General features: G+C 50.9%; 8 protein-coding genes across 8 annotated transcripts; 5 read left to right on the top strand and 3 right to left on the bottom strand.

The window, feature by feature from the left end:
- Positions 1 to 374: 374 nt before the first annotated feature.
- On the top strand, positions 375 to 1547 carry NECHADRAFT_86250 (uncharacterized protein; the record flags this gene model as incomplete). The annotated part of the gene is made up of 6 exons (XM_003043009.1): positions 375 to 399; positions 454 to 692; positions 748 to 806; positions 868 to 1124; positions 1180 to 1276; positions 1340 to 1547. 6 exons carry the CDS (start codon positions 375 to 377, stop codon positions 1545 to 1547), a joined length of 885 nt encoding a protein of 294 aa, XP_003043055.1.
- Positions 1548 to 1936: 389 nt separating this feature from the next.
- Positions 1937 to 2409, bottom strand: NECHADRAFT_51317 (uncharacterized protein; the record flags this gene model as incomplete). The annotated part of the gene is made up of 3 exons (XM_003043096.1): positions 1937 to 2110; positions 2171 to 2220; positions 2277 to 2409. The coding sequence occupies 3 exons, from the start codon at positions 2407 to 2409 to the stop codon at positions 1937 to 1939; spliced, it is 357 nt and encodes a 118-aa protein (XP_003043142.1).
- A 544-nt stretch (positions 2410 to 2953) lies between these two features.
- NECHADRAFT_86252 (uncharacterized protein) lies at positions 2954 to 5150 on the top strand (the record flags this gene model as incomplete). The annotated part of the gene is made up of 8 exons (XM_003043010.1): positions 2954 to 3107; positions 3158 to 3399; positions 3450 to 3560; positions 3618 to 3674; positions 3847 to 3972; positions 4021 to 4178; positions 4237 to 4585; positions 4638 to 5150. The coding sequence occupies 8 exons, from the start codon at positions 2954 to 2956 to the stop codon at positions 5148 to 5150; spliced, it is 1710 nt and encodes a 569-aa protein (XP_003043056.1).
- Positions 5151 to 8685: 3535 nt separating this feature from the next.
- On the bottom strand, positions 8686 to 11146 carry NECHADRAFT_51596 (uncharacterized protein; the record flags this gene model as incomplete). The annotated part of the gene is made up of 3 exons (XM_003043097.1): positions 8686 to 10517; positions 10549 to 10798; positions 10859 to 11146. 3 exons carry the CDS (start codon positions 11144 to 11146, stop codon positions 8686 to 8688), a joined length of 2370 nt encoding a protein of 789 aa, XP_003043143.1.
- A 1257-nt stretch (positions 11147 to 12403) lies between these two features.
- On the top strand, positions 12404 to 13020 carry NECHADRAFT_97082 (uncharacterized protein; the record flags this gene model as incomplete). The annotated part of the gene is made up of 2 exons (XM_003043011.1): positions 12404 to 12568; positions 12619 to 13020. 2 exons carry the CDS (start codon positions 12404 to 12406, stop codon positions 13018 to 13020), a joined length of 567 nt encoding a protein of 188 aa, XP_003043057.1.
- A 409-nt stretch (positions 13021 to 13429) lies between these two features.
- NECHADRAFT_97083 (uncharacterized protein) lies at positions 13430 to 14563 on the bottom strand (the record flags this gene model as incomplete). Its single annotated transcript, XM_003043098.1, has 1 exon — positions 13430 to 14563. One exon carries the CDS (start codon positions 14561 to 14563, stop codon positions 13430 to 13432), a length of 1134 nt encoding a protein of 377 aa, XP_003043144.1.
- A 382-nt stretch (positions 14564 to 14945) lies between these two features.
- On the top strand, positions 14946 to 15805 carry NECHADRAFT_51460 (uncharacterized protein; the record flags this gene model as incomplete). Its single annotated transcript, XM_003043012.1, has 3 exons — positions 14946 to 15449; positions 15555 to 15722; positions 15782 to 15805. The coding sequence occupies 3 exons, from the start codon at positions 14946 to 14948 to the stop codon at positions 15803 to 15805; spliced, it is 696 nt and encodes a 231-aa protein (XP_003043058.1).
- Positions 15806 to 16456: 651 nt separating this feature from the next.
- On the top strand, positions 16457 to 18028 carry NECHADRAFT_51441 (uncharacterized protein; the record flags this gene model as incomplete). The annotated part of the gene is made up of 2 exons (XM_003043013.1): positions 16457 to 17836; positions 17885 to 18028. 2 exons carry the CDS (start codon positions 16457 to 16459, stop codon positions 18026 to 18028), a joined length of 1524 nt encoding a protein of 507 aa, XP_003043059.1.
- Between the last annotated feature and the right edge of the window lie 16 nt (positions 18029 to 18044).

Here is an 18044-nt window from a genome sequence, read left to right on the forward strand (position 1 = left end):
GTCGATTCGTGATGTGAACTGGGGCCTGATTGTGGAAAGTGAAGATTGGAGTTTGTTTACCTTGCTGCTCGTCTTATTTGAACAGGTGAGCCAACGCTTACAATACAAAGACTTCCCAGACAAGCATGGAATTCGGTTAGCTGAATCACCAGGTTAATCGCACGCATATCCTCGGTTCTCGGCGCTTGGTTCCATTGGGATCACCCCGACATGTTGGTGATGGTTCTCCGAAATGGACAATCCCATTGGTGGTGGCCACCAATGACCTTACCAATCATGTTCCAGCCACTCGGCTGTCCATTCCACGAAAGAAAGCAAAATCTTGAAGGCCTTGGGCCTGCATCGTCAGTCGGACTTGAACACCATCAGCTACGATGGCCTCGATCCCAGCATTCTCTCGTAAGTTCATATGGCATACATCTCGGATGGAAGACGGATAACACAACATATTAGGCCTTGTGCGATTCGTGCCCAAGTCCGACCCTTCACGGATTCTCATCGGCCAGCCGCAGCAGAGTGGCCTGGATGTTGGCGTTGCGACGCGCAGGGGGGAGAATGTCTCGGTAGACGTCTTCTCGGGAACCTCGATCCTATCGCCAGGCAAAGAAACAGGTGTGGTTGAAATGATTGACCGTGTTCTTTCTCCCTTGGCTCAGGACGAAGTTGGAACCATCAGATGCATTGGGTTGAATGTAAATCTTCCATGAGCATGAAGTCATACAAGATACGGCGTTGACCTTTGGATAGTACAAACAGCACGCAGCTGAAGTGCAAATGGATATCCCTTCCATCCCTACAGTCTTCCTGTCAGTGCCGAATCAATCATCTGCTACTCGCTCTATTGCAAGCTGACTCGTATGTAAACAGGAAGCCTGCAAACGCCGTCGGCGACCCTTGGCCTGCTCCAACAATCTTACCCAAGCTCACTCAGCTCGATGATTGTGGCGATTACGAGTCGGAACTAGCAGTCATCATTGGCAAGGCAGCCAAAAACGTCAGTGAGGCCGACGCTCTCGACTACGTTCTAGGCTACACGGCTGTGAATGACATTTCAAGCCGAACCTCTCAGCTTAACCAATCCCAATGGTCTTTCTCGAAGGGCTTCGATGGAGCATGCCCTCTGGGTACGTGTGCTCTCTCTCGGCCACCATGGGATCCAGAGCCTAATATTTGGCGTAGGTCCAGTCATTGTTTCTACATCTGTTATTCCCGACGTGTCAAATCTTTGGCTTCGGGGACTCAAAAACGGGAAGGTTGTTCAAAATTGTGGTATCAAGTAAGCAACAGCTATCCAACCCCCCGCGTGCAACAAATCTTGTCTAACATTATCCGCTCATAGTGACCTAATCTTCGGTGTCCCCAAGCTAGTCAGCTTTCTCTCGCAAAGTACCACTCTTCCCTCTGGTACGGTTATCATCACCGGAACCCCAGCTGGAGTTGGTTTGGGTCGGACGCCTAAGGAGACACTGAGGCATGGGGATGAGTTTGCTGTTGAGATTTTGCCACATATTGGAACACTATTCAATGTCTTTGAGAATGAAGAGTAGACTAGCATAAGAGCCAGAATACTCAAATCAAAAACAGGATTTAAAGCAAAATATCATAGGTCTTTTAAAAATAGGGATGACTCCAATAGGATTAAGACCGAAAGAGTCATATCACTAAACATTTCTCACGGGATTCCCTCGGTTTCTGACGAAAAACGCACCAAGTACATTCAACTACGTAATATTTCTGGCTCTGGCAAGATTTCACGTTTTGCTATGCGTCCATTCAAGACTAAGAATGAGCCAACGTGGTCAAAACGCACACCTCGTTCATCTACAACGCTCACGCCTACCATCTATCTACTCGTATTCTTCTTAACTCTGCTATACTTGCGGATGGAAACATCCAACCATCCAGTGTGCTTCCTTCAGAGTTACATAGCCCATTTTCAAGAATCCAACAACGGGGGAACCTTTTCAACCAGATAGTTGACAATGGCATCGGGCCCTTTCTCAACCTGTAAACCAGTAGGGATCGCATGTAACTTGATATCTGGCACTATGGACTTTGCTAGTGAATGGATCTGTTGGGCCTCTTCCGCAGTCCACATCGACGCAGAGAACTAGGTCGCTGTCAGTTGGATCGTGTGCGAGAAAACCTGTCTCAACAGTACCAAGCTTACCAGGACGTTGGGTTTGTGCTGAGTGACCTTGGGTATGACCTGGTCAATGCCTGCCACATCGTCCATTAGAACAAGTAGTCAAAACATAAGCCAAAAGGTTTCATACTCTCACAGTTGTCAACGTAAGTGATATCGTAGTCATCCTTCAATGTTTCGATCAAGCGTCCAATAAGGCGCTTCGCTCGTTCGGGAGCCGTGTTGACGGTGACGAGCCGGAATGGTCCCCTTTTTGTGGTCATTGTCACGATTACTGTTTTCCCGTCGATTTGATTACCTCCCATGCCCCCTCATGGGGTAAGGAGAATAGGAGCCACCCTTTTAAGCGTCGGGTCCCGGGTAGCCATTGGTGGGGCCATCGGCTTGCGGGGGCGGGGAAATCGCCGGGAGAAGCGGGGCATGTCCACCGAGCCGGACCCGATCCTGGGATAGTACAGAGGCTGAACATACTCGGGTCTCAGCAAGTCCACGTATGAATGCTTCAACTCGGCAACATCTAAAACGGATTACACCACAGTCATATCGGGCACCTTTTACCGAGCCGTTATAGAGTGTCGTAGCCGGTCGGGTGAAGATTCCGTCAATGCCGAGGATTATTGACGAATCGGAACGCGAGTGTCGGAACAAGATCTAGTTCTACAGCTAATGAGAGCCCTGAGCTCGGCGAGGGCTGCTTAGCGTTAGACTTGCGCTTTGTCTATTTCAAGGTGCCCCGGACTTTATCTTTGTAGTGGCTCGAATCAATGAGATCGCCGTCCCAAGTAAGCATTTCCACAGAGAACCGTCATGCCTGGAATTCTGGAGCAAGTCAAGCTGAATGGCAATGTCCTTGGCGACGTCGAGGATGGCGGCCCAGTCCAGCCCGCCGAACTGCCTGTCCTCATTGTTGGCGGTGGCCCAACTGGTCTACTCTCGGCCTACATGCTCTCCAAATTTGGAAGTGAGTACAAGTTGGAAGTCGCATATACCACTTCTGACTCTCCCTACCAGTCAAGTCCCTGCTCATCGAGAAATACCCTGAACGACTTGCCGCCCCGAAAGCGCATGCCCTCTGTCCTCGAAGCCTCGAGATATGTCGCCAGTACGGCCTTGACACTAACACCATGCGGAAGCTTGGTACCCCTCGAGAAGATGCAAATCAGGTCAACTTTGTCACCAACTTGAGCGGCGAACATATTGGGCTTCTTCCTTACGAGAGAATGGACGCTGGAGTATTGGAACATACTCCAGAGGTAGAGGGACCAGCATACTCTATACTCAGCACCGCTAATAACAATGGTAGATGCTCCACAACATTCCACAACCAGCATTTGAGCAATTCGTTGCCAAAGAACTTGAACATGACCCCAACGTCGAGATTCGAAAGAATGTTGCCTATATCACATCTCGGCAGGTACGTAAGCGGGATGCACATGTGGTATAGTACACATGACTGAGCCTGAAGCTTTAGGTTGACGATCAAGTCATATCAACACTCGAGGAGCGTTCGACAAAGACTCGGTGGCAGGTACGCTCTAGACACGTCCTAGCCTGTGATGGAGCGAAGAGCCAAGTGCGTACGGACCTCGGTATAGAATCAGAGGGCGAAGATGGCTGCAAGTTACTTTCCCAGTAGTATTCTTCCCTCGACGAGCTGACCAGAGTCCCTAGATGAGACCATGATGACAATACACTTCAAGGCTAATCTTCGACCTGTTGTTGGTGAAAGGACTGGCCTGCTGCACTGGATTACGGATCCAGCATGCCCTGGATTCATCATTGCTTATGATCTTGAGGCCAACCATGTGCTGATCAGCAACTTCAATGTCAGTGTACTCCCATCTTTATTTGTGTTGCACACTGACACTTGATAGTCCAAGAAGCACCCGGCAGATACTTGGTCTCAAGAGCTCGCGCAGACAACTGTTGCTGCTGCCATCGGCCAGAAGGTGCCGTTCGAGATCCTGAGTTATCGCCCATGGCTCCTGAGCAGAAAGGTCGCGAAAAACTACAGACAAGGAAACACCTTCTTGTACGTCGCCCCTCAAGCTGGGTTCCGTGTCATACCGATCTAACCGTCGTCGATGCAGAGTCGGTGATGCCGCTCATTCATTCCCTCCCACTGGTGGCCTGGGCCTCAACTCTGGCATTGCTGACGCACACAACCTTGCTTACAAGATTGCCGCGGTCCATCATGGCTGGGCTACCTCGTCGATCCTGCAGACCTACGAAGACGATAGAAGACAGATTGCATTGGTCAACTCGGCTCAAAGCGTCAAGAATGGCAAGAAAATCTTCTCGTTTCTCAAGACCCTGGGAACGGCCGGCATTGATGACGTAGAGGAAGCAAGACGGAATCTCCACAAGTCAATTCACGATCCTGACAAGCAGGACATGATTGCAAGGGAAGTCGAAGGGCAGCGGGAACACTTTGATAATGTCAGTCACCGATATCCCATAATGAAAGAATGATAGCTGATATGATCCACAGCTTGGCCTTCATATCGGTTATGTTTATGGGGACAAAGAGGCGCCACCGCACGCGTCCAAGTTCTCTCCCAAGTTTACCCCTGGCGGCCGGTTGCCCCACGCTTGGATCAAGCCACGACTCGGTGCGGTGTCATGCAAGATGGCCCCTCTCGATATGTCTTACGTCAAGGAGTTCCATCAACATGGTATCAATTCCCGTCAGTTTTCGACGCTTGATCTTGTAGAATTTGACAGCTTCACTCTGATAGTGTCATCGCATAAAACCTGGGCTCAAAGAGTTGACAAGCTGTACAAGTTGACCCAGTTGTCTGGGATCAATTTGCGGTTACGTTCAATCGATGAGGACTTTGACTTCGTCTATGAGGAGCAAAGAAAGATGTACAACGATGGCTCAGGCATCCTACACGGTTGCGGACTCCTTGTGAGGCCTGACCAGCACTTGCTTGGTCGTCTTGACGAGAAGGCAACAGCGGAGGATTTGGCGTCGTTGATTCTCGCACATGTGGGAAAGTAGCTAGTTTTTAGTCGTTCAGAGTCTCTATTGGGATATTAGCAGATCATTGAGTTGGATAAAACTTCCAGAATGCACAAAATATGATGTACCCTAAGTGTGAGTTCACGCAGACGGGGGGAATGCCCCGTTACCAACTCGAACCAATGGGACTATGGTAACAAAGGCCTTTATTCCACCCAAATACTTCGCTCCAATAACTTGAAGCTCTCTCGTTGTCTGTGGCGTGGTGTGTTTGTCTGCTTGAAATTTCTACTTATCTATGCACAGGTGGTTGTGTCCTTTGGTGAGTAACTGGGTCGAACGCGTGGTCCCCGCGAAATGAACCTCGGTCTAGGAATGTACGGGAAGATAGTAATGATTTTGCGCTTTCTTCCCCAGTACGCGGCTATCCGTAGTCCTTTTAGTACAAGAAATTACCCGTCTCGGCGCCTGGGCCATCTGTGGCAGACCAAGCGTTCCAATCCTCGAAATCGAGAAAGTCGTAGACCAAGTTTGTGTCCACCAGGCTGGAGTATAGCTCCTCATACGTAGTCCCATCACCTTCAAAGTCGCCGTTGTGCCCTACATGATTGATGATGGGCTCAGAGCCAGCCGTATCACCGCCTTGATCGCCATGTGTCTCATGTCGCAAGGCATCATCACCGCGCCTCTCAAGGGCCTGATGGAAAGATTCCGCGTGGGATGTCTTGGCTGCATTCAGAACCTCCCTTGTGATTTCAGTGCATCTGCGGGCAACGGCAAGCATCTTCATGGATGCAAAGATTTCCAAGCTCTTATCGATATCTCCCAGTATGACTTCGACCGGGTATGGGCTGGCATTGATTAGGATGACGTACAAAAGTGCCATGGTTGCGTCAAGAACGTAGGTACAGTTATACCACCTAAATAGTTAATCTCAAAAGTATTATTGTATAAGTCGATGGTTAACTCACCAAGTACGGAAATACGGCCGATATAGATATGTATCCCATACAAATCGGATGGCCTCGCTGGCTGCTTGGACGCAGGAGGAAACATGGTTAGAAAACGTTGGGTCCTTTCCTATAGAAGCCGATAATAAGAACGGCCGATGTATAAGTATCTTCATATTCAGGTAACCTAAGACGGTCAGATATCTGCGGGATTTCATTGCATGGCTCTTAAGGAAAATAGCTTACGGAGTCTCAAGACAACTTTTTGTTTAGTGATGAGTTCGTTCTCATGGAGAGATGAGGTCCCCAGATTCAGGTGGTCGGGAAGTCCATCTTTCCACTCTGCTAGGCTCCTTTCAAGATTTGTTGACCTATTCGACTTGGTAGCCAAGGTTTCTTCCTCTTGGCCAGGGGGGTTCGCATTCGCCGCCACTTCGGCCAAGATACGTGCCAAGTCAACCATGCAGTTAATAAATGGCAAAAGCGGCTCATCGGGGTTCTAAAAGTCGTTATTATCAATTGTAGAAAAGATGCGGAAGCCTGATGGAAGACCTGCAGGAGAAGGCAATGGAGTTCCATAGTGCTTGGGAGCCCGGAGAAACGACTGGCGCCCCGCTGCAGAACACATTTCACTATGCCGTTTGTTAGCTTCCTTCGTACCTAGCTTGAAAAAGAGGTCTAGGGTCCTCACATCTCGAAGGAATACATGGCCCTAGACGACCTTTGTCAGCAATACACGACTTGAAGTGCGAGGGAGGGATTATATCTCACCACCATAAACGACTGGTTTCACTGGAACTATTGCGAGTGGTTGTCGGAAGTCCGATGGCGAGGGCAGTCCTCAAGGCCATGCCACTATACATGTAGCAGCTATGGGGCTTTAAAGCATTCTGGCAGAAGACGGACTGGGTAAAGACGGGTCAGCTAACAAAATGAGAAGCGTTGCTTATGAGACACTTGACGAACCATGAGGAAAAGTGTTTGAGTATTTTCGATCGAGCTTGACTCAAAGACGTCACCCAGGAAGGCCCTAGCCCTCTCAAAGTATAGCCGAGCGACACGGATGGGGGCGTATGAGGGAGGGTTATTGCCAAAGGCATGACTGCTGTAAACTTCCTCCAGAAATTTGGTTATCCGATCCCATGTAAGTGACGACGTGTCACCAGCTGTAATCGCCCCGATAGCTAAAACAATGTGAAACAGAGCAAGAAATCTCTGCTTCTGCCGTTTTGCTTGGTTTGGGGTGGGAGTGGATTTGTCTTGGCCTTGATTCTGCCACACCTCAATCTCACTTCGACGGAGGAAAGAAGCATGGTCAAGTATTGGGTGGACGCAGTGCAAGTTGTCGAAATAAAGTCTGACGCATTCCCGCTGAATCTCGATCTCTATTCTGGGAAGAGACTCGTCGTCGTGGGCAGTTGGTCGAGCAGCCGAAGAGGGTGGCATGGCTGGCTGAGCCAGAGAACGGGTATCTGATCCGTGCAAGCTGGCATCCTGTGTGTTAGGCAGCGTATAATCTGAGCTGTGCAATAGATTGACAACCGAGCTACTGTCTACGCCAGCATCAACAGCGGCAGCCCTAACCTGGCGAGGCTGCGGTCGAGACTGAGCATGAGATCTCACCCGAGAGAGGAAATAAAATGTCCCGCTCGGCCCATAAAACTCGGAGCCTCCAGTGTGCTGGTTGACGTTGGCAAGACCACCTGCCGTAGGAGTCGCCGATCGCTCGGCAGAAGAGCCATGATCATTCACACCGGGTGCTGATGCCTCGACGGCTTCAGATATAGGACCATCGTCAAGACTCACAGGGGATGTAGGTCCAAGGTCGGGTCTTCCGGCAGTTCCGGCTAGAGGCACGTTGCGTGGCTCAGCGGCCTCACTAGATCTTGTTGAGTTACTGTAATCTTCCACATACTGGTGCATACGTACCTGGTGTTCAAATCACGGTCGGGGTTCTCTCGGCTGCTTTGGGGGTGTCCATCCTTGTATGAGCACCCAAAAGAGTGTTCTGCAAGTCCTAGGGGTAAGTTGCTTATGCCCGGCAATTACCAAGTACTACTACTACTACTTACTAACACAGTTTGAGCAAGGAAGCCCTCCGTCGCACTTGAACCAAGACAAAGTCAGTGTCGGATAGCCCTCATATGAGGTGTTAAAGAGCGAACCTTGACTTTGCGCGTTCTGCAAGTGTCGCAGGCTACGGCGGCTCGGGGCCGTCGCTTGCGTTTCAAGGTTCCAATTCCCGTCTCTCGCCCCTGAGGTTGGATAATTAAGGAAGATGGTGAAGGCATCGCTAAACTGCAGCAGTGATCATGAAGAACTCCTTACTTTAGACAAGATGTTGGAGATGATATGGAGGGCGTCACGTGGCTTGCCAAGCGCGGAGTGCGGGGTTGGAACTGGAACGTGTCCCCGGCGCGATAGGGTAAGGTTAAATGAACGAGAGGTATAATCACGTTGTAAGGCAGCTAATATAATAAGGATATAATATATCTAAGTATATTATATACTTTTCTGCATCTTTTTATAAATTAGGATAAAAATATAATATTTTAATAAATTAATTTAAATTACTCCTCGGTTTAGGCGTTAGCCCGAGCCTGAAATGCACCCTTGATAGTTTCTCATTTGTTAATTTCCTTCTGCAATTCAACCAGCCTCGGCCTGAGTGCCCTTGCCTTGTCCATATCAACGTGCTGCCATACTGTTGTGAGTGTCCCAAGCAGTTCCAGCTCTTCTTTTGGATCAGTCGTGAAACGATGGAGCTTGTTGAGCAGGTCGATGGCCTCCTGGTACTGATGGCTTTCCTGGTAGGCCTTTGCCAGATCAATCGCCTGCTTTCTCTGCGATGGAAGTCGCTCAGGGTGGCTCTCGGCATCCAGGATCTTTTCTCGGAGTTTGATCTCGTCTTTCAACTGCCAGTTGAGAGCCAGGGTGTGCACGAGCTCTTCCCTGTGTGCAGTCCAACCCGGATGATCCTCGATGAGGCCCGCAGGCTCTGCCTTTTCGAGTTCGGCGAACACCTTGGCAGCTTCTTTATGCTTGGCTAATGCTATGAAAGCCTTGGCGAGCTCGAGTGCGAGGTTCAAGATGAGCAGAAGCTCATCGCCCACCTCGGAGGTCATGGTACTGGGCTTTTTGCCCATCAGTCGTTGGCCAAGGCTGAGCCGGTTCTTGTTCAAGAATTGCTGAAGAGGCTTGACGTCCTTGAGCATGTCGATCACCAGATGTGAATGCTTCCTTCCCGCGTAGGCCCTTGCAAGCTCGAGCTGTGATTCGAGCCGCTTTGGGCTGTTTTCGCTCAGACGAAGTCCCCTCCAAGCAAGAGCTTCTTTCAGGTAGACAGCCGCAGAGTCTGCCTCACCGTTGATCAGCAGACCCCGACCAATCAAGAAAGCAACATCAAAAGTAGCCTCGTCTTCCTGATTCATCAGACCGTTGCTATTGGCATACAGTTTGTGGAGATGACTCCCATACTGTTCCCAATCATTCCGATTCATGGCATTGCCACCGGCAAAGTGTGTGGCAACATGACGAACCGCCTTGAGGATGGTATCTTTCCCACGTTCGGCTTGTTGAATACCGATCTGGGTTAGATAGTGGAGCAGGGGATGCATTTCGAGATGATTGGCCCCTCCAATCTTCAGCAGGCGATATCTGACCAACTTTTCGATTGTGTTGTCCAATGACCCAGACTCAGGCTCCGGCAGCAGCGACTTTGGGATGTTTGCAGGTTGGATCCACGATATGAACGCCAGGAGATCCCAGGCAGCTTTGTCAGTGCGCGAGATGTGGTGGAATGACACAAACCATGCCCTGACGGTTGCAGCATGAGATTCCAAGGCCTCGGGGAACTGGCGCCTTACATATTCCGCCATATCGTTCGCTTCCGTGCTGTCCAGTATTCGGATGTAGTCTCTAGTCGACATGGTCATCCGACATGTGTAGGCTTCAGCCAATTGGATTGCCAACCGACAGTTGTCGAGCTTGCGTAGTAGTTCCTCCGGGGCTTTGCCTGGGCGGCTCGGCAATCTCTCCCAGAATCTCCTTGCATCTTCTGGCTCCATCTTGATTAGGTCATCTTTGTCTGGCTGCTCCAGGCGATGTAGCATCAATGGGACACCATACAGAAATCCGCGCTCATTCTGCTTCTGTGCCTTGAGCGCCTCGCGTGACCACGAGTTATTGATGCTCATCCACTCATCCGACAATTCATCCAAGACAAAGGGCTTGTTCAGGCGCCCCGGGTCTCCCCAGCGGTTCTTCAGCATCAAGCCCATGAGCAGCCGGGAGAAGTCCTGACAGTTGTTGTCCAAGAGGTGATAAGCGGCCACCGTATTGAGCTCGCGTACAGTCTTTGCTCGGTCGCTGGGTAACAGTTTTGCTGTCTCAAGTCTCCACGGCCTCACCACGTACTCTTGAAGGACAAACTGTGCTGCTCTTCTGTTAGTAAGAACTCTGCAAATGCATTTGAGAGTCAAACATACCTGCTAGCACAAATTCGGGCCAGCTGAAGTACATTTCCTGTTCTTGGTACAGTTCCTCGGGTGAATGATCGCGCTCATGGTGGCCCGACGCAGCTGGCCTGCGAACAAAGACAATTTCATCGGGCTGGACATCCCGCTTGAATTCGGGGTTCCCCTTGGCTTGCCAAACAGCTTCAAGTTGGAGGGCCTCAACGGACTCGCTGGTCCAGTTGCTCCCATAGACTCTGTATATGTCCTGTGGGAAGTTAATCTGCCAAATCAACATGTCAGAGTACGTAAAAAGGGCAGTTCATAAGGGAGTTTCGCCTACTTCCAGCTCCTTTTGGTCATCTCGACGGATGTAGACCCCCCAGTGACCCAGCCTGTCGATGCTGACGACGGTTGGGAAATGCACACAAGCTATCCCAACCTTCCACTTGGATCGACACCAACGATTTCTCTCGGTGGGTGAGTACTCAGCCTCGACCGAATCGTAAGTATCCTTGACCAGCTGCTCAAAGACGTACTTGCCGTCATCAACTCGATAGTTGAATTCAGCTCGACGTGCTCTTTTGGAGGGCCCTCCCAGGTTTGAATATCCGAACAAGGAGCCAGTCATTGTGAATGGAAGATGGAATTGGAAATGTGGGATTGATTGGACTTGGGCTTGGATGCAAGTTGCCGTGTGCTTTTAGGTAGTGAAAAAGACTTGCGTAGGTATAGAAATAAAGGACGCCAATCAAGAGCTTAAGTACTTAAGATCAGGTGAAAGTAGACACGACATGGTAGAAGAGGGGCGAAGCAAGCCTCTGGCCTGATAAGATGGCAGGAGCTCGGTGGGTGTGACAAATGTGACAATGGGTCGCAAGCCCAGGATCTCTACAAACAGCATTGGTACAAAGACATTCTTGGTTACCGAGGGCTGAAATATTGGGCCGCAGCCTGCCTGTTGGCAGTCGCCGCCCGACTGAAGGGTGGGAAGCGTCGCGGCGTTGGGCGTGTTTCTGCCAAGCGACCCAGCCTCCCAAGGCAAGAAACAAGATCTCCATCGCTGATGGGAACCTCTCAAAGTGGCTTCTAATGACTGATTCCATATCTCCCTGTCGTTCCCGTGGGCACCTGGGCCGCTGAAGAATGTTTGGAGGTTTCGGGTTATCCTAACGAAAACATACCTGGCGTAGGCCACAGCCTGCTTGCCCACGCACTGCCTCATGCATGCCTAGCCTCACTCGTCCGCCTCATTCTCTCTCGACTGCAGGCGCCATGTTTCAGCACAGCGCTACTACAGGATAAGCGGTAGGGCCAAGGAGGTGATCGGGGTTGTAGTAGGTAGTCAGCGGCACTCCTAACACTCGAGGCCAGACCGGAAGGCTCTGTGTGAATGTGAGAATATGATGGATGTTTGCGAGCATGGGCTTCCATGTCCAAGTTAGGTACTAAATCACTTATGTGCTATCCGGCCTCACCTTTTAATCAAAACCCAGTCTACAAAATGGGCCATCAAGGATAGATCCTCGCAATTGGAATTCACGTTGGCGTACAGACTGTGATTGTAATTGTTCACGTGGGGCTCTTCGTATAGGTAGGTGCCTTGTGAACATAGCCACCACTGCAAATGCAAGTCTTAGTTCCATAGGCATCTTAATGCTAACAAGCCATAAGCCACGGGCGTCGTCCGGGAATCGGTTACGTCAGTCTCCTCGGGTAGACCGCACCGCATCACACTGCCCAGTCCACAGAAGCCGGTGGTGCAGAAAGACGAAGCGGGCTGGGGAATAAAGGACATGTGCTGAGACAGATTTCGAAAGCCTGGCCTTTGGCTATTGAATAGGGTAGCTATCTCGCAGTTCAGTGCCATGGCAACAAGCGACGCATGATGGATGCTGTGAAAAAGGTCTTCCCATTTCACTTGGCCGCATGGAAAGTCGCGAGAAACGCCATCGACGCAGCCGTAAACGAGCCAAACGAATTTGATAGTGATCGCATGATTCAACAATGGCGTGCAGCCATGCTAGCCCAACTTTCCAACGTCGAAATCATTGTAAGAAGCCTGAAAGCCGACGAACGAGCCATCTGACATAGTTTCTCAAGGGAGCTGTTATGAGTGCCACCATCGTTGGCGCCTTCACTTGGCCTTCTCTCGAGAGACTCTCCCCCGTGGCCAATACCATGGTTCGTGCCCTCTGGTACAGCAGCTTGGTACTCAGTGTTGGTGCCGTTGCCATGAGCTTGCAGCAGAGTGTCTTTTTAATGCGCATCGGATGCTTACCTCAGGCAAACGCCATGTGCCGGCGCATGCTCTCGCGTGATATAGGCCTAGGCCAGCGTCTCCCACGCTGGGATCAGGTGATTCTTTGGCAGACTGCGGTAGGCTTGCTTGAGTTTAGCATATACACGTGGCTGGCCGGGTTCATCGCCTTCATTGGAGACACAACTTACATGGGATTATCGAGTCCTGGTAAAGGAAATCAAGTGGTTGGTCATATCATATAGGCTCGTTTACAAAAGATATATAAGTTAACGTGAGTTATATAGGTTGCGGGCTTTTGTTCCTTCGCAGTTATCGCAACACTGGCTACATATATCTTTAGCATGCTTCGACTATGGCACATGGCAGGGCGTGATTTATCGCGGTTTTCATAGTTATATGAGTACTTAGTATCAATTAAAAAGCGTCTCAACGAGTACTAGGTCATCTATTATATTTAAGTACGCGCGATATGACCTAAAAATAGGCCTCTCGATAGGTAAACATTAGGGTTATTGTCAGCATCGTTTTTGCATGGAAATTTAAGAAGCCTAAGAAAGTCAGAGGATATTGCTTCCTATAATTAAGCTTTAATGTTATAATAAACACGAGACATTTTGATAATATACTATAGATCCTTAGATTATCCAACTCTCACTCTAATAACCCCTTCAGCACTTGACAGACTGCATCTCCAACTTCGCTACACCTTGCACTACCTCCCAGATCTCCAGTCCTGATCTCCAATCCGCCATTTTCCTTCGCGTCGAGCACTTTGATAACGGCCTGCTCGACAGCAGCAGCCTCTTTCTCCAGTAGGAACGAGTACCGTAGCATCATAGCCAGGCTTAGAATCTCGGCGACAGGGTTCGCCATATCCCTGCCCGAGATGTCCGGCGCGCTGCCGTGGACTGGCTCGTACAGGCCCTTACAAGAGCCCTCTCCAGGAACACCGGCGAGACTGGCGCTGGGCAGGACGCCTAATGTGCCTGTGAGACCACCTGAGATGTCGGAGAGGACGTCGCCGAAAGTGTTGTCAGTGTGAATGACGCTGTGGTTGAAGCGTTTGGGGTCCTTGACCATCAACATGGCCAGACTATCAGCAAGCTGATGCTTCAGCTCCACGTCGGATAGCTCCTTTTCAAAGATATCTGTTGTTGCACGGCGCCAAAGTCGCCCACTCGCCAGGACGTTGGCCTTGTCGGCGCTCCAAACAATCGGCTTGCCCTCAGCCCCGGTGCTAGCATGCAGAATTCTGGCGACAGCAGCGCTCACTCTCGCCAACCTCTCAACTTCTGGTCGCGAGTACACCCACAAGTCAGATGCAACGTCTGCCTCCTCCTTCTTCTCGCCAAAGTACGCGCCGCCGCAGTTTTCCCTCACCACTATGAACTTGGTGCCTGCAATAAGCTCGGGTTTAATTGGCGAGGCGCCGACAAGACTCGGGACGAGAATCTCGCATGGCCTTAGGTTGGCAAAGGCATCGAGCTTCTGGCGTAGCTTCAGAAGTCCCGACTCAGGTGTAGGATCAGCGCCCGCCCACTCTGGGCCACCGATGCTGCCGAAAAGCACAGCATCGCTAGCAACGGCCTTGTCGAGGACAGCGTCAGTGATAGGTCTGCCGTGCTTGTCAATGCTGCAGCCGCCGACAATGTCCGTATCGCGCTCAAAGCGTAAGTCTGGGCGGCTGGCCTCAATCACGTCGAGGACTTTAAGGGCCTCGGCCATGATTTCAGGGCCGACATGGTCGCCGGGGAGGACGAGAATGCGAAGAGTTTTGGGAGTCATTGTAACAAGTGAGATGCTTGATCGGGGAACGAGGTAATCTGGAGATCATCACCCATACAAATACAATGACGCCCTCTTTGCTGGGCTTGGCCCTGGCTGCTTTTCCGATGTCGGACTTGCGGTACGGCGCAGTGAGACTGCACGGATGGTGGGACCGCCAAGGATGTTGGATCAAACCGGAAAGGATTTATGTTCCTGTGATGAATTTCCTGATGATGTGTTGCATGGAGTGTGCCGCTCGGGTGTGCGGGGTTCAGTTGGTGTTGGCGGGGATCAGAGACAAAACGGGTGTTAAACGGCTATATCAACATGTGAAGTTGTCTTTCAAGTCCCCTCTTTGAACCACTGCCATCTTCTAACCCTTCTTTAGGATTTACTCAACATGTCAGGTCGTCTCCAAGGCAAAACAGCCATCGTCACTGGCGGTGCATCAGGCTTCGGCAAAGGCATCGCCGCCAAATTTGTCTCTGAGGGCGCCAACGTCATCATAACCGACCTCTCCTCCGAAGCAGGCGAAGCCGTCGCCTCTGAGCTGAAGTGCCACTTCCTTCGCGCAGACGTGACTAAACCCGACGACTGGCGTGCCGTGTTGTCTCTTGCGCTTGAGAGGTTCAAGCAGCTTGATATCGTCATCAACAATGCTGGCGCAACGTATCCCAACAAGCCGACTGAGGATGCTACCGAGGCCGACTTTGATCTGGTTATGAATGTCAACGTCAAGAGTGTGTACCACTCAACAAACATTCTGCTACCTTATTTTTTAAAGGAGAAGAGGCCTGGGTGCTTTATTCAGGTTGCTTCAACGGCGGGAAGTCGGCCCAGGCCCAAGTTGACCTGGTACAATGCCTCCAAGGCCGCTGTCATCAACGCCACCAAGACGATGGCCGTCGAATATGGGCCTCACCAGATTCGCTTCAACTCTGTGTCTCCAGTGGTTGGGAGCACCGGAATGTGGGTTTCTATCAGTGAACGTTGCAGAAATCATGCTGAGCTAGACAGGACCCATCTCTTTATCGGCAAGCCCGATACCGAGGAGAACAGAAAGGGTTTTGTGTCTACGATTCCCTTGGGGCGACCGTCGACGCCTGGTGACATCGCCAACGCTTGCTGTTATTTGGCCAGTGAAGAAGCAAACTTTATCACTGGTGTTGATCTCGAGGTACGTGTAACTGCTGTGCTAGTTTTGATCTTGGCGATTCTAACGGATATGCGGTGTAGGTTGATGGAGGACGTTGTGTGTGATAATGGATAATGAGATAGCGATAGCTATATAAAAATGACAAGGAAGGACATGAGTGGAATCCCACACAAGACTTGATTCCCCAACGTATAAAGTCGTAAACACCTCACTGAAAAGGTAGCGCCTTTCCAAGATGAGGCGATTAGAAACACATCCACGGTCTCGCAAATAAGCGCCGAGACACGCACATTTCCTCTGCGTTTCCCTCATATTCCCCCAAAAGCATCATCTGAGCGCCAAATTGCAGTAGCTAAACAGATTTCCTTCTACTCTAGGCAACTGATCAAAAGATACCCTGGAATAAAAAGGAGAGTAGACCAACATATGCTTGGTAGACTGCGAAGCGCTTGAGCAAGCTCGGTAGACCGCTTTCAGATGCCTTTCCGTATTCGGTATTCCGCCGCCGGATGGAAGCGGATCCCTGCACTGCAACTCCGAGAAGGCGGGGTAATTACGGGGCCCGGATCACCCCGCCGGAGCCGGAGGTGACGGCATCGGTTACGCATAGCTTCGGCCCCAACTTTCTCATCCTGTGAGCTTCAGAAATTGCGCCAACTCGAGCTAATCCATCATACTCGTGTATATCAGATGTGAAAAGGCTTAATCGGGGCATTGGTACTGGACTGTATCTGCTTTTTCAACACCAAGGCACAATGGCGACCACACAGCAACAAGGGTCAAGCCCATACTCTCTTCCTTTCACGCTTCAAGACACCGACCTCCTTCACTTCAGTTCCTATGTCAACGGCCAATTCGTTTCAGCCAAGGACAACAAGGTCTTCGATGTCCTCGACCCAGGTACCGGGAAGCCATGGGCAACATGTCCCGACTGCACATCCGCCGACGTCGAGCCTGCCATCGCCTCCTGCTACGAGGCGTTCCAGCGCTACTCCAAGACGACGCCACGCCAGCGGGCCAAGTTGCTGATGAAATGGCACGAGATTATGCTCACTGCGAAAGAGGATCTCGCTCGCATTCTTGTCCACGAAACCGGCAAGCCACTGGCTGAGGCTCGCGGCGAGATTGACTATGCCTTGACATTTGTCTGGTGGTTCTCTGGCGAGGCCGACCGGGGGGAACATGGGACGACCATGACCTGCGCCATTCCCGGTCGCCGGGCCTTGACAATCAAGCAGCCCGTCGGTGTTGCAGCCGCCCTTGTCCCTTGGAACTTTCCCATTGCGCTCGCTCTGCGTAAAGCGGCGGCCGCATTGGCAGCAGGCTGCACAATGGTCGTCAAGACCTCTCCCGAAACGCCTCTCACAGCTGTCGCAGTCGCGCATCTTGCTACAAGAGCAGGCTTTCCGCCAGGCGCACTCAACGTGCTCACGACAAGCCTCGAGAACACACCTGCTGTGGCCGAGACGCTGTGTCTAGACTCGAGGGTCAAAAAGGTCAGCTTCACGGGCAGCACACGTGTGGGCAAGTTGATCGCAGGCCTGTGCGCGAAGAACCTCAAGAAGACAACGTTTGAGCTCGGTGGAAATTGCCCGTTCATCGTGTTTGATGACGCCAACGTTGAGCAGGCAATGGAGCAACTTATGGCGCTCAAGTGGCGGCATGCAGGCCAGGCTTGCGTAACGTCTAACCGACTCTACGTGCAGAGTGGTATATACGATAGCTTTGTCGAGAAGCTCATTAGCCAGACAAAGGCGTTGAGACTTGGGCATGGCATGCATGAGGGTACTACTATGGGTGCCCTTACAACGCCAAGAGGACTAGACAAGGCAGAAGAGTTGTACAAGGATGCTGTCGACAAGGGCGCTACGGTAGTCCTGGGCAATGGAAAGAGGGAGAATGGAGACGGTTACTTCATGGCACCCACGATTCTCACTGGCATGACTGATGAGATGGCCATGACAAACGAGGAGATTTTTGCGCCTGTTCTGGGTGTCTATCGCTTCGACACGGAGGACGAGGTTGTCAAGAGAGCGAACGACACACCTCTTGGGCTGGCAAGCTACGTGTTCACGAAGAATGTTGACAGATTGCTGAGAATGTTTGAGGACCTGGAAGCTGGCATGATTGGACTGGTAAGTCTGTCCAGATTCTTGAACTGAAATGACACTGACATTGGGTAGAATGTCGGTAACAGCTCCTCAGCTGAGGCGCCGTTTGGGGGAATCAAGGACAGTGGGTATGGGAAGGAGAGTGGAAAGGACGTTGCTATCGATGAATTCCTCATCAGCAAGACTGGGACATTGTCTATTGAAGAAAGGTATTGACCTATATAGGGTAGAT

This window comes from Fusarium vanettenii (genome assembly GCF_000151355.1).
Source record: "Fusarium vanettenii 77-13-4 chromosome 11 genomic scaffold NECHAsca_30_chr11_1_0, whole genome shotgun sequence".
NCBI classification, from domain to species: domain Eukaryota; kingdom Fungi; phylum Ascomycota; class Sordariomycetes; order Hypocreales; family Nectriaceae; genus Fusarium; species Fusarium vanettenii.